At 33.1% G+C, this 14,368-nt stretch overlaps 2 protein-coding genes across 5 annotated transcripts in view; one reads left to right on the top strand and one right to left on the bottom strand.

Annotated features, from left to right (window-relative positions):
* The window catches only part of CFAP210 (cilia and flagella associated protein 210), a 36,776-nt gene extending 33,040 nt beyond the window's left edge, over positions 1 to 3,736 (top strand). Inside the window, exon 9 of the mRNA XM_004267278.3 lies at positions 3,282 to 3,736. Within this exon, the coding sequence (XP_004267326.1) occupies positions 3,282 to 3,626 (345 nt within the window). The 3' untranslated portion in view covers positions 3,627 to 3,736. The remainder of the gene's footprint in view (positions 1 to 3,281) is intronic.
* A 2,633-nt stretch (positions 3,737 to 6,369) lies between these two features.
* The window catches only part of PPIG (peptidylprolyl isomerase G), a 42,820-nt gene continuing 34,821 nt past the window's right edge, over positions 6,370 to 14,368 (bottom strand). For 3 of the 4 annotated variants that reach the window (XM_004267277.3, XM_012532153.3, XM_049712258.1), the window contains 5 exons: positions 13,677 to 13,890; positions 12,727 to 12,888; positions 11,242 to 11,329; positions 9,615 to 9,751; positions 6,370 to 9,427 (listed from right to left, as the gene is read on the bottom strand). In XM_004267277.3, coding sequence (XP_004267325.1) covers positions 8,320 to 9,427; positions 9,615 to 9,751; positions 11,242 to 11,329; positions 12,727 to 12,888; positions 13,677 to 13,890 — 1,709 coding nt within the window. In that variant the 3' untranslated portion in view covers positions 6,370 to 8,319. The remainder of the gene's footprint in view (positions 9,428 to 9,614; positions 9,752 to 11,241; positions 11,330 to 12,726; positions 12,889 to 13,676; positions 13,891 to 14,368) is intronic. The other variant, XM_033423521.2, reaches the window with a different exon arrangement.

Here is a 14,368-nt window from a genome sequence, read left to right as displayed (position 1 = left end):
ATTTGCACATACACAGAGACATCTGATATTATACCAGAAACCTCTGACAATTCTGATCATTTTTAGTCAATATTTTTCTCTTTGTTCCTCAGATGGGACAGTTTCTATTGATCTACCTTCAGATTCACTGGTTCTGATGTTGAGCTCATCTAATGAATTTATCAATTATTGAACTTTCAACCCTACAGTTTTCATTTGGTTCTTTTTTATATTTTTTATATTGTTTCTATTTATCTGATTAGATTGCCAGTTCACTCATTCTGAGCATATTTCCTTTAATTCACTGGATATATTCATAACTGCTTTGAAATCTAATTGCTAAAGTCAATACGCAGTTTCATTCAGTTAGTTTCTGTTTCCTGGGAATAATGTAACACGTTTCTATTTCTTTGCAGGTCTAGTAATTTTTGGTTGAAAACTTGACATTTTATAGAATATGTTGTAGATTGTTTTGTTCTGAGAGTTGTTGCTTTTTTAGTAGGCAACTGCTTTCCCTGGACGCAGGCTATGAAATCTGTTTTCACCACAGAAGGTAGCCTCTGATGTCTTTGCTCACTTTTATTTTTTAAAGCCTCGACTCCTAGGGTTCCTCACTGTACTGGTGTTGACAGTCATCCAATAATATGGGTAGAGTTTATGTTCAGACACCTTCAGCCAGTAATGTTTTTACTCCTACCCTTGCTATGCAAGCTGTGGGCAGGTTGAGGGTGGTAGTCCAAAGAACACTAAATTCATAATTTCTCCCAGGCTTTTTTTGCCAGGCTCCTGAGGTATCCTGTGTGAATGTGTTTTATCAGTTAGTCAGGGATGTCTGTAAAGTTTATCATTTCAACTCTTCTGTCTCATTCCAGAATCTCCCCCTTCAATTTCTAGCTGCTTTGCCACTCAACCCAAATAGAATCTGACATCATTATCCAGTTAAATTGCAAGTTTTCACCTCCTGAGCTGGAGGGATAGCAATGCCCTCCAAAGAATGCCAGAAACTTGCGGTTCTTACCTTCTGATTTAGTAGCAGTTTTTCATGAAAAAACACTTCTCAAGTAGTTGCCTGTACATGGTCACTTACCAGTGCTCTGAAATGGTTGATTTTAATAATTTTTAATAATAAACTTGTTTTCTGTGGAGAATAATTGGCCAACCTCCTCATGTGGCCATTATCAGAAGTAGGATCTGCCATATTATTTTGAAGCAAATTCCAGATATCATATCATTTTATCAATGTATATTTCAGTATCTTATCTCTAAAGCTCAGGGACTCTTTAGAAATTAACAATCACAATTCTGTTAAAACATCTAAAACAATTAACATTCAAAAATATAAAACAATTAACATTCAGCATTTAAATTTCCCCCCGATTGTCTCATGAATATTTTTAGTTTTTGTTTGAGGATGAAACAGGGTCCATATATTCTATTTGGTTGATATGTCTTTCAAGTTTCTTTTAACCTATAACTCCTCCTCCACCCCCATCCTCTGTTTTTGTCTTAGGTTCTCCCTCCTTGTCTCCATTATGTTTATCTTGCAATTTATTTGTTGAAGGAACAGGGTTTCTTATCTTTTAGAATTATTATAGTCTGCATTTTGCTGATTGGATCCCTGCAGGGTAGTATTGTTCCTCACATTTCATGTAAAATCTAGTTTAGGTCAGATTCAGGTTCAGTTTTTTGGTGAAAACTCGTAACTGGTGTTGTGTATTTCCATTAGAAGGCATGTAATGACTGTTGTCTCACTTTCTGTGATACAAACAGCCTTTGATGATTGTTACCTAGATTTAATTCATCAGGTGGAAAAATGTCAGTATTTTCTGCTTCCTTCTCATCGATTTGCTGAAGTTTTCAAAGAAATTTTCATGATCAGCAGTTTCTCTGCAGTACAATTTTAAAAGAAAAGACAGGATATTTGATTCTTTAACTGTATTTTCGAGTTTTCAAAATAATTAGCTCTCTAGCATCCTCCAAAGGTATTTGTTACTTTACCCCCATGTGTTATAATTTTTAGGGTTTTAAACCAGTATTTTAAGTTTCTTTACAAATCTGTATTTATGCTTAATGTATATAAAGTTTAAGGTACCAGTCATGTATTCCATTATGGTTACCTTTCCTTCCATTCTCATTTCTTTTCTGTACTTCAAATATTTCTCCCTGTTCCCTCAACATCTTTCTACAAAACTGCTACCAAACCAATACAGTATATCCCAACTGCTCCTTGTTAAGATCCCAAATTACAGCATTTTACCATTGATGAGATAGTTCTTAGTCTCTCTGATTTTTTCCTGTTATTGAATATCATTTTCTATTTTTCAAACTCCTAGTATCCTATCCCCTATTCAACATATAGCATGAAAGCCTGTTTTGAAACATAGCACTCAGTAACAAAAATTTGCTATTTTGTATTCATATGGTTGTTTTATTTCCTCACAAATTTCAATTCCTGGTAGATATATCAGGTTTAAGCTACTATTTTATGCTGAAGTGTTGGTTACTGAGTTTGAAATATATTTTCATGAATACTATATTCATAAGTAGACAAAATCTTAATTTTTGATACTCAGCATTCTTAAAATGCTTCTGAGAAGACACAAGGAAAAGGTGTCAACCAAAACTTTATAGAAATCTTTAAAAACCCATTAGTCACCTCATATAAGCAGTTAAAAGAACAATGGTTTTGTAAATTATAAAGTTAAAAGAAAAAAATTATGAAACGTTAGTAAACTGGCTTTTGGTAGGTAGATTGCTTATTTCTACCTAGCTCCAACATTGATAAATGTCACTTGTTCCAACTTCAAATTCTTAGGAAAGAGAATGTGACTGGTTTAACCACTTAATTCAGATATTCATTGCTGACTTAATCTTATGTGGCTCAGTCACATGGTGTATCTGGCTGATTTGGGACAGTGGGTTTGGGTGCATTCCTTCAGAATAGTGGATGGATGGGGACAGCGATTGATTATTATGTCTTCTACACTTGTCAAAGTACACATCTTCTAAATGGTAGAAACAGGATTTTAAACTTGGTTATTTGATTTTTAATTTCATGCTGCATTGTTTAAAGATGTACCATCACATAATACTGAGCCACTACTTTGAACATGATACTGTTGTGAGAAGCATGGGAGAATTTATGAAATAAATTATAGTATATAGTTGTTAAGTCAGGACTTGTCAAATATCAATGAGTTTAGAAAGCTCTATCTGCAACTTCAAATGCTACATATATTTAAAAAATTGATTTTTTTTTTTTTACTAATACAAAGTGTATTTTTTCTTTCCTTCCCAAATAGGCCCAAAATAAATTTAATGCACTGCAAGCAAAACAAGCAGAATTAGAGTACTGCAGACTTACTGAAGCTCTTGTGGCTGAAAAGGAGAAGGAATTTCAGGATTATGCCAGAGAAGTAATTGAATCTGAGTCTGAATCAACAAACAAGTATATTTATCCTCTTGTAAAAGCTGTACAGGAAGGACCTGGAGGTGGTCCTGGGCCAGTTTTTGTGGACAGAGGTGTATTAAGACCCAGGTATCAGGCAAATGATATTACTGGAGTCCAGCTCCCTTTTTATACCTCTCAGGGATCAAAATATAATAATTTTCAAAAGTCTAAGGGAAGGCTAGGTTTTACATGGTAGAAAAAAGTTTATTTTTAAGAAGACTAAGTCATAGCTAATATTATGAGCTACAAATTCAAGTGAATTATATGCTTATAATTTGTTAATAAAGCTGCTTTTCATCTAAGTACAATTATGTCTGATCTGATTCTTCCCCATTCAAGATTAAGTCAGATTCCATTTTTTATTTTGATAAAACACATACACAACCAAATGTATAATTTTAGCCATTTAAGAATATTCAGTGGCATTAAGTATATTCATAATATTGTACAACCTGCACCTATTAGTACACAACTGCTCTGATCTGCTAATTTGATAAAAAGAAACCATAGCTAAAATTTGTGGCAAAGATGTAAATTGGAACTAGGACATTTTGGGTATTGAGAGGACTTGGTGGGGTGGGGGAGGTGTGAAAATTATGAATCCACACTTAAAAAAGAAACACAGTACTAGGTTAGGAAGTATGTTTAGGAAAGAAACCTAGAAAGCAATGAAAATAGAAAAAGCACATTGAAACTAAAAGTATTTTAATAACAAATTTGCACAGTCCATATGAAGCACTCACATTTTACATATTCTCCTGGCTTAATAAAACATTTAAAAACACTCCAGAATTTGAGAGTTTAATAATATTCACCTGCTAACACATATAAACCACTGAATGGTCAGAACGTTTTTACTTAAGCATATATATTTTCAGTGACTAACTCTCAAGTTAACTAGGTTAATTTTCCCTAAAACCAAAAATAAACAAGAAACCAAAAACTAGACAATCTGTTTTACAAACTCAATTAACACTTATATGGCTTTACAATGGTAAGTGTTATATTAAAGCTGGCAGGCACAGAATATAATACAGTGTTCCTGCTGCTGAGAAATTTGGAGGAATTAAAAAGCAAATAGTAGCATTCCAGTTGACAGAAATGCAAATTCCATGTATAACCTTAAAAGTCTGCTGAGGCAAAAGACACCTTGCAATGTGAAGCACTATGATTAAACAGTTACACTAGAACTTATTCCTAAACCTGGAAATTGTCACTGCTGGCTAAATTCTTAAAAGAAGTTCAACATTGTTAAACTCTTTGCTCAGTTTTTTCCTAATACAATTTCTGTGGGTAAAATAAAAGTATTATTTTAATTGATTTATCTTCATTATTTAGCTTTTAATAAAAATAAAGGCCGAATAAGCTAATACAATGATTTAAAAAATACAAAAACAAACTGTTTATGATAGTATAGTTTATTTTATACAATGTTTAACTATAAAAGTTGATAGTTTCAGAGTTTAAATTCTGTAAAATGCAGTTTGCAGAAAACAGTTTAACAGTTACTAGACTAATGATAAGAGAAGCAGCATTTTGAAACTAATTATACAATTGCAACAACAGCTTTATTCCTAAATTTCATTAAAAAAATATACATCACAGTGACTTCTGAGCTAGGAAAAGAAGTGCATTAACTTCATTTGTTTTTCCCTTCTGTAAAGAGAGCAGCCATAACTTTTAATATACCCACATACAAATACCCAATTCATTTATCCTTCAAAATACTATAAACACACAAAGGGGGAACAAAATATACAGCATGTGCTTTTGGTAAACATAGGAATTTGCTTGAAAAAGGGGGGCAGGGCAGACACACAAATCAATCCCACCACTCCCCCCAGTACATAAAAACAAACAAAACCCCTCAACAACTCCCTTCTCCAACCTTGCTGATGGAATTTTTCAAATTCCATAAAGGTTCGAAGTGTGATGAAAAATACTGCCACCCAGAGTAAAGCAAAATCAACTACTAAAACCATACTAATTTGTTCCACACACTAACCTGAAAACAAATTAGAACTGTCAGTAATTACTACTACTGAAAACATGAGAAGCCCAGTGTGTTCCCGTCCCCAATATTAAGAAATTTTTACTTTTCAGTTTCATATCTCCCACTGAGTACAGAATCAAAGGCCATTAGGCAAAGCCAATATGAATCAATATTACACTTGTGCAAAGATGGATTTATAAGACAAATTCTTTGAAACTTCTGTGAGGGATCTGATTAAGAAACTTAGAAACTACAATGCTCTATGAACTCACTACCTATAGAGTAATTTAAAAATGTTTTAAAGCAACCTAGTAGCTTCTCTACAAGCTCTTTAACATTAATCACTCTGCAGTGTCAATTTCTGTGGCAGATGGTTTACCCAGAAAAAGAATTCACATGAAATAATCATGAAAAAATTTCTCATATATTGCCAATCAAGTAATAAAAACAAACTAACTATCTTTAAGAGGATATTAAATCAAACACACTTTGAGGTAAACTGTAAGCTCAAACTATTATCAATTTGGCAGTAAAGAATTAAATAGTTGACTTTTAGGAAAACAAAGTTGTTCAAAGTAAAAACTAAAGGTTGCACAACTATTAAAAATGTAATGAAAGGATCATTTGATTGGTGTACTATTCAGATGCAAAGGCAGATGAGGTACAATTAATGCTGTTTGATCATTTTCTAAATGTTATTTATATTCTGAAAATAAAATCTAGCTGATTGTCATCTCTCACTTCAACTCCTTCACATATCTGTTCTATTGTAAAAACAGCTAACAAAGTTTTTTTTTAAAGGCTTATAAATAATGTTTAGCATGGAATTGCTTCTTTGATGACCAAAACAGAATACTACTTAACGAAATTACTATTTTTTCCCCCTATGGTTACTTGTCTATAATTCTTAGTGGATAAAGCTCCGGGATCAGACAACATAGAAGTATTTTTACTTAGCATGTTTTTTTTTTTTTAAAATATAATTATTAGAAATCCTTTCTTAAACAGCACCTTTCTTGAAGCTCAAATAGTTTAACAAAGACTTTTTAAATGCAGTTTACTGAATTTAAGACAAACAATAACTAATTTAAAATATATTAACATTATACAGCTTGGGGACTCAAGACTCAATTATCTCTAAGGTTTGTGGTCAAAGTCTCTAAGGAATCAACCACCCTGGATTATCATAAACATCTATTACTTTTACCATCAGGAAAAAAATTTGGTAAGACTCTGCTACAGATGTTTGTTTCAAGATATTGCAAACAATCATTACCCTATTTGTTATATAAATGGCTACCACAATGCCAAATGTATCATTACTGTTTTAATCAATAACGGAAGTACTATGCTAATAAGCATTGCTTTGCTCAGTACAAATAACATTGAGTAGCTACTGGGTTTACGAAGGAGCTACCTTGGTAACAGAGTAGGTATTTGACACTACTGACAAATAGTAAAGTACAAAAGCACTCTAGAGGCAACTACTAATTGGAATTCTGAAATTTCTTTTCAAATGAGGCAGGTTTTGTGTTTACTGTATGTTCAACATTTTATTTAGAAGAGAAATTACAGAATAAAAGGCCACACATCACTAAAATAGCAATATACCACACACAAAATTCTAAACGGACTTTGGATATCTTTAGTGTTTCACACTATAAGCTATCAAATTTTGCTACTTTCTACTCTATGTGGCAATGCTATACATGCCAAGTTAAAATAATGATTAACAGTTACGGTATAAAGCCCCCTGAATAGAAGAAACCAGAGTCATAAACATGCTACAGCCTACTGTGATACATAGATAAAAAAAGATGCATTTTCTTGCCAGTTGAAGCTCACAGTTATGAGAGTTAGAGAAGTCAGTTCAAGTTAAAAAAAAAAAAAAATGCAACATTAATACTCAACTCTATATAGGTCAGTGGCCAAAAAGAGAAATCTAAGTTAATGTGTCAATACTAACAATTTTTAGAATCTGTCTAACATAAAGACCTGCACAAGTGGTATGTTTTAGTGAGAAAACTATTTTTTTCATTTTAGAGAAGGGTAATGGTAATAATAATAAAACATTCCCCCAAAGCAAGTTTCATCTCTTCAGACCAACAGCAACACAGAATTGAGAATTACAACCTGATCTTCAAGGTACAGTTCTTGTCAGATGCTGTGTAACAGCAAGCCAAGCCCAATCAGTACATCAACTGAAAAAAAATACTCAACTATATTTATAGACAGTGAAGTAAAACAAAACTAAAGAGGAAAAATATTAATATGAAACAAGCTACCGGTAGAAATATAAAGAGTAACATGAAGTGCAATATAAATATCTATTTTAAAGCACAAATTACTATGAAATCAAAAGTAATGACTTAATATCTCAAGTTATTAGGGTCCCACTTCTGTGTAATTAAAAGCTGCTGCTGCAAGCCTCTGTTATAAATGCTATAGAAAAATCTACACAAGATTTCGTCTACCTAGTGGCTTCTAAGGTTACTTTAATCATGAGAAACACAAGCTTTTGTAACAATGTATTCCAACAATCAGTTATGTTTGTTTCCAACTGGCCGATCACACAAATCAGGGTGTAGAAAAGCATGTTTGCTACTGGCTGATTGTTGCAACACAAAAATGCATACATGAAATAGTTAAACACAGCACACAGTATTACACCAAAGTGTTTTTCTCATTTCAAGTTTATTAAAACTTTTGCAGTACAAATTATCCAGGTTGCAGATTATCAAAAGATCGACTCAATAAAGTCCACATTGGAAAAAAAAAAAAAAAGGACAAACATAAACCCAAAACAATGAAAAGAAAACAACATAAAGGGGATTCATCAGCAAGTCTCTAAAACTTAAAATTTGAGACAGAATGGAAATAAGTTTATATACCTCATTCATCCACTTTTGTCTTCATCTGTTCCAGGGCTTGATTCATGATCAAATTTTTTATTTTTATCATGTGTGTGGTCATTTTCTTGACCCTTTGATTTTTGGTTTTCTTTTTCCACTGAGGATCTGGTCTTCTCATCCTCCTTATTTTTCAAAGTTGAGAACTTTAATTCATTGTCCTGACTACTTTGTTTCATTTTTGAGAATGGACTTTGATCTCTATCAGCCTTTTTTTCCCTGTTACTATTTGAGCTACTATGATCACGATTTTTAGAGTACATTCTCTTCTCACCCTCAGAATTCTCTTTTCTGTGTGAACTTTTACTTTCTTGGTTTCTGTATTTTTCTTTGTTTCTGCTTTGACTTTCTTCTCTCTCTGAGCTCCGTGAATCTCTCCTCCTTCTCCTCCTGTCTTTACTTCTTGATCTTCCTGGCGTTGCTCTTCTGTCTCGGCTCCGTGACCTTCCTCTTCTCCTGTACTCCTGTTCTCTGTATCTGTGATACTCCTTGCTTCTGCTGCGATCTCGGTCATGGCTTCTAGACCGCACTCTTCTGCTCCTGTCCCTACTTCTGCTTCGTTCCCTTGTTCTACTATTGTAACTGTGTTTGCCTTTAGTTACATCGCGTTCTCTACTCCTAGACTGTGCACGTCTGTCCTTGTCCTTACTTTTATTATGATCATGCTCATTGCTTTTGGATTCTAACTGTTTAGACTTCTCTTTACTTCTACTCCTTTCCTGATCTTTTCCTTTAGAATCAGACTTTTCTTTTTCTTTAACATTCTCATGATCCCTTTCTTTACTCCTTGACCTCATCCTCTTTTCTTCATGTCTATTATGCTTTGTATCTCTTTCCTTACTCTTGGATTTCTCTTTGCTCTTACTCCTACTTTTCGATTTGGCCCTTTTCTTTACCTTGTTTTTATATTTATCATCTTTTTCTGAATTTCTTCTGATGTCTCTCTCTTTGCTGTTAGATTTATGATCTTTAACTTTCTTTTCCTTTTCACTTTTTCTGTTTGGACTCTCAGAAACATGCCTATGATCAGTTATTTTTTTCTCTTTTACTCTAACTGGGCTTCTTTGATTTTCTTTTATTTCATTTAACTCACTCCTAAAAAAGGAAGAAAAAAAGTTTTGGGGAAAGTTTATTAGGAAAACAATGGTGTCCATTATTGCTGAAATGATATTCTATTTTCCTTAAGACATTCAGAAACAACTGAAATGGCTTTAAATGAAATAATTTTAAATAGTTAAAAAAAATACTTGTTACTGCATTTGAAATAAGAGTTAAATCTTACTTATCGCCTTTGATCCATCTTTCACCACTTGATACCCTCATTCTTTGAGCTCTCTGCATCTCCTGCCTCCAATGTGGAGGAGTCTCACTACGTCTGAAACGATCCCTGGATCTGGATCTAGAAGGAGTTCGATAACGCTTTAAAAAAAGAGGGGAAAAATTAATATATGAAAATATAAAAGCATTATAACAATTGCTAAAGTGTACATATTTCTAGGTTCAAAAATGTCTGCTATTTCCATGCCTTCTAAAATAACTAAATTTCCCAATTGTCAGGTAGGAAATCAATGAGGCATAATGTGGTTTGATATCTTTGCTTTCATTGCTAATGAAATGTGTGTTTATATGTTCTTGTTTTAAATATGTCTTGGGTTTAAGTTCTAAAACAGTAAATATCGATAGCTATATCCCACATCAACAAAAGCTCTTTTGAATCCTCAATCATTTTTAAGAGTGTAAAGAGGTCCGAAGACAAAAAAGTTTGAGAACTGCTATGAGAACAGTTAGGAAGCCCTTTATAGTTCAGAGAATATACAATGGTGAACTGAACTAAGATGGTAGGAGTGGAGCTTGAGAGAAGCAGATACATTTCAGAGTATTTAGGAGGTTGAGGTTGAACAGACAGGATTTGGTGATGGATAAGTTATATAAGGTAGGAAAGAAAAGGGGAGAAACAAAATGATTCTTGGGCTTCAGGTTTAAGTGCTTGCACAGGTGGTAGTGTCTGTCACTGAGACCAGAAATCTAAAGGAGGGTCAGGCCTGAAGAAGTGTTTATGCTTACCATTGTATATGATGAGTTTAAAGTGCCCATTAGGCACCTAAATGGTCATCAAATAAACCTTTGATGCCAGAAAGGCAGATGAAAAACTGACAGTTATCAGCATACAGGTACCCAGTGAAGTTACGAGAGTGATTATATTGCCCAAGAAGCATATGCAAAGTGAGAAGAGTTAGAACCCTGAGGTACTACAATATTTAAACATCAGGTAGAAGAGCATGAACTAGCATTGGAAATTTAAGACAGACTGGCCAGAGACAGGAAGAAAAGATGATGGAAGCAAAGGGAAAAGAGTGTTACAAGGAGGGAGATTAAATAAGACAAAGACTGAAAGGATCCAATGGATTCTGTGACTTGGAACTGACCATAAAGCAAGTGCTGTTTTCAGCAGAATGGCAGAAGACAAACTGAAATGGCTGAGGAACAAGTAGGAAGTGAAGAAATAATATACTAAGTATAGCCACGTTGGTTAAAAGTTTTGAAAAAACAAGAAGATATTTAAATTCTGATGAGGAGAATCCAGTGAAGAGAAAGAGTATGAAATATAAGAATAGGGTTAATTTTTAACAAGCATAGGGACACAGTGGTCAGGAAGTAACAAAGGGGTACAAGAAAGACCTCAATCTCATTTTATACCATGTACATGTAAAATCCATTAACATCCCATGGATTTTCAATGTGGAAGAACCAACACAAAGAAGTTACTATAAAAGGAGAACATATAATTCAACATCCGTATCTACTCTAAATTTTAACTACTTATGTATAAAACAATACTTAAGAAACACTCTAGGATTATTTAAGATAAATGCAATACTATTAGAACTTCTGGGAAAAGAATCACCTACCCTTGGTCCTCTTCCTTTAATTTTCCTGCCAGACCTAGTAACTAAAAGTCGCCTCTGGTATGAAGCAGGCTGGGAGTTAAGTAGATTACTAGAAGGAAGCAGAGGGAAAATTAAAAAACATTATTTTATAAAAATAAATCTGGAGAACATAGCTTTACTGATCTAAACTAATAAATTTAAAGTCTTACATATATAATCAGTGGTTCTCAACCAGGAATGTTATCAATCCTAGTAGTTATCTGGAAAAGTATGGGAGCATTTTTACAACTGTCAATGACTAGAGGGTGCTATTGGTACCGAGTGACAAGTCAGGAATGCTAAAATCTTGTAATGTGTGTAGATGAAGAACTATCCTGTTCCCAAATGCCAACTGTGTCCTGTTGAGAAACACTGTTATATAACATCACTAAGATGAAGTCAACCTGATAGTGCTAAGGAACTCAGAGTAGGCTACATGCTGTTGAGAGAACAATTTTAAAGCTATCTGATTCTAAAGTATCTTACTATCCTATAAGCAGTTGTTCACTGGTAATAAAACTATAGAGAAATGTAATTAATGTGAATTAAACAGAGACAAGATGGTCTGAATTAGCAAAATGTTTAATATCATGCTTTATACCAGAAAGGGAAACTATTTATTTTCAAATAATAATGAGTTAATATTTAATTAGCACTAACAATATCTGTGTATGTTATATCTGAAAAATGCATTCTAAAGTAGTTCAAATATCTTCTCCTTAATGTTTACTTCCTTAGACATGCAATTTCCTATTAACTGAATAAACTCAATCCAATCCATCAAAATTATCCCAATTCAAGTAACCAAGACTTACTTTTATATTTTTACTGTATTGTGAAAGTATAGGGGGAATGTTCAGAATTTTACCACTTTTAAATACATTATTTCCAATTATAAATAAGAGAAAGATACCCATCTTTTTTTCTATCTTTGGACATAATTATTAAAATGATTCATCAAGAACCAACAACTTCTAATACTAATAATGTGAACTTATGTAGAAAAATTTTCAAAGTACTTGAATATGCTGTCAATTTTCAATACCACAATATTGTAAACCAGGCAAGGAAAACAGCATTTTCCCCCATCAGACAAACTGAAGAATAAAGGTTCTTACTTGCTTAAAAGTTTAATGTATACAAATAACAGAGTAAAACACTTGTTTTAAATGGAATTTGTTTGGAATGCCACTTAACAATATGTTTTTGCCATTTGCAGTGCTTGTTTCTTTTTTTAATTAATGTAACTTTTATTCAAAAATCTGTCTGAATTAAGTCAATTTATCTTTTCAGCTATGTGGTTAGCAAAAAGGAGCCTTGCTAACATTATCCTATTAAGAAATTTCAATCTTGGGACAAGGTCACCAATTAAACCTTATCTAAAATAAGCAAAAATGGTTTTTTAAAAAAGAAAGGTTCTGTGGTAGAGAATGTAGACCAGTTTATAAAATAAACATATTCACATACCACTCTCTCTCTCTCTCCCTGTTCTTCCTTTCTTTTTCATCAGCTTTAGGAGGACTTTTTCTCATTAGGAATCTATTTTCAGGTATTGGAGGGATTTCTTCTGGACGAACAGTAGACTGGGGTTGTGCTTCAAGATTTTCAGCCTCACTTTCACTAGATGCGCTTTAAAAGAAACACACACAACAAATTCCACTTGGTTATTATGTACCTACCCCGATTTTCCAATTGTTGGTATTTCTTTCCTTTGTAATATGTACAATATATGCATCATTCTGTCCCCGACCTCTGACCAAAAATGCAATTACATGGGGAAAATACTCATTCCTCTGACAAACCAACCAAAAACCAAAACCAAATGTTTCTGTTATCACATTCTCAAAAAATATTTTCCAATAAAATGGAACCAAAATATGATACTTCATGTGCAATGCCCTCTGATAAATTTAAAATACTTGAAAATATAGGTAAAGAAACTGCTTTAGAGGCAACAGGTTTATAAAGATGAGTTTTAGTACAACCATAGATTATTTCAGACAAAACAGGAAAGAAAAGAAATATGCTGACATTATCTGCTTTCTACCCTATGCTATCATAGGAGGAAAAAAAATAAAGAACAAAAAAGCGAGAGACTGCTACAGAAAATAAAACAGTCATTGGTTTCCTATAATTCTCACTAATCTTATATTCCTCCCATAAAATACAAACCTATATAACCAAAAGGTCATTGAATTCAGACAAAATGAACTGAATGGTTTGGTTGAAAATTAAAATGAATGTCCCCAAATTTAATCTATAGACTGTAGAATATCAAAATGGTCTTATACTTCATGCTATGAAACATTTCTCACTATTTTCATGTTCCATATAATTGATCCAAAATCCCAATAGATTTATATATAAACAGAAGGGAATTAGAATACAAAGTCAGTACTGTAAAAGTAAATTAAGACCTTTTCTTGCTTTTCTTTCGCTTCTTCTTTTCTTTCTTGTGTTTACGAGAATTTTTCCTATGTTTCTTCTTTCTTTTTTTTGATTTCTCTTCAGAAGCACTTTCAGAATCAGAAGAATCAGAAGAGGACTGAGAATCGCTTGAACTATCTGAGTCACTGGATGATGAGGAGGAGGAGGAGGAGGATTTATGCCTTTTCTTTTCTTCTTTCCTAGCTTTAATAAAAAGCAAAATGGTTTGGTGAACACTTTTTAGACAAACTTTGTAAGTGGAAGTTTAGATTTTTTTGCAGATTCTCAAAGTCCAGTATTTAACACTTAGCTCATCCAGCTATTTGACCTGAGGGGTACAGGAAAGGAGTTAAGACTCAAGATTAGAATCCAGATCTACAGACTCATGGGGCAGAGTTATATTTATATCTAAAGAATTCTGGAAAAGTAATAGGTAAATCTAAAACATTAAACTAAGTTAATTTTAGGAATCATATGAATAACATACTTTTTTAAAGGCACAGAAATAACACTCAAGAATCCCAGATTCTAATCTTTTTGTAGTTTTCAACTTTTTCTCTTATCAATATTGGAAGTACAACTGTAGGAGAGAAGTAATAGAAAAAATACTATGCATGAATGTGGAAAGATAAGAAACACGATTTTACTGGCATGGGCTTATTCAATGCCTGAGTATTCCTCT

The sequence above is a fragment of the Orcinus orca genome, chromosome 7 (genome assembly GCF_937001465.1).
Source record: "Orcinus orca chromosome 7, mOrcOrc1.1, whole genome shotgun sequence".
NCBI lineage: Eukaryota > Metazoa > Chordata > Mammalia > Artiodactyla > Delphinidae > Orcinus > Orcinus orca.
This window is presented reverse-complemented; position numbering and strand designations above follow the sequence as displayed.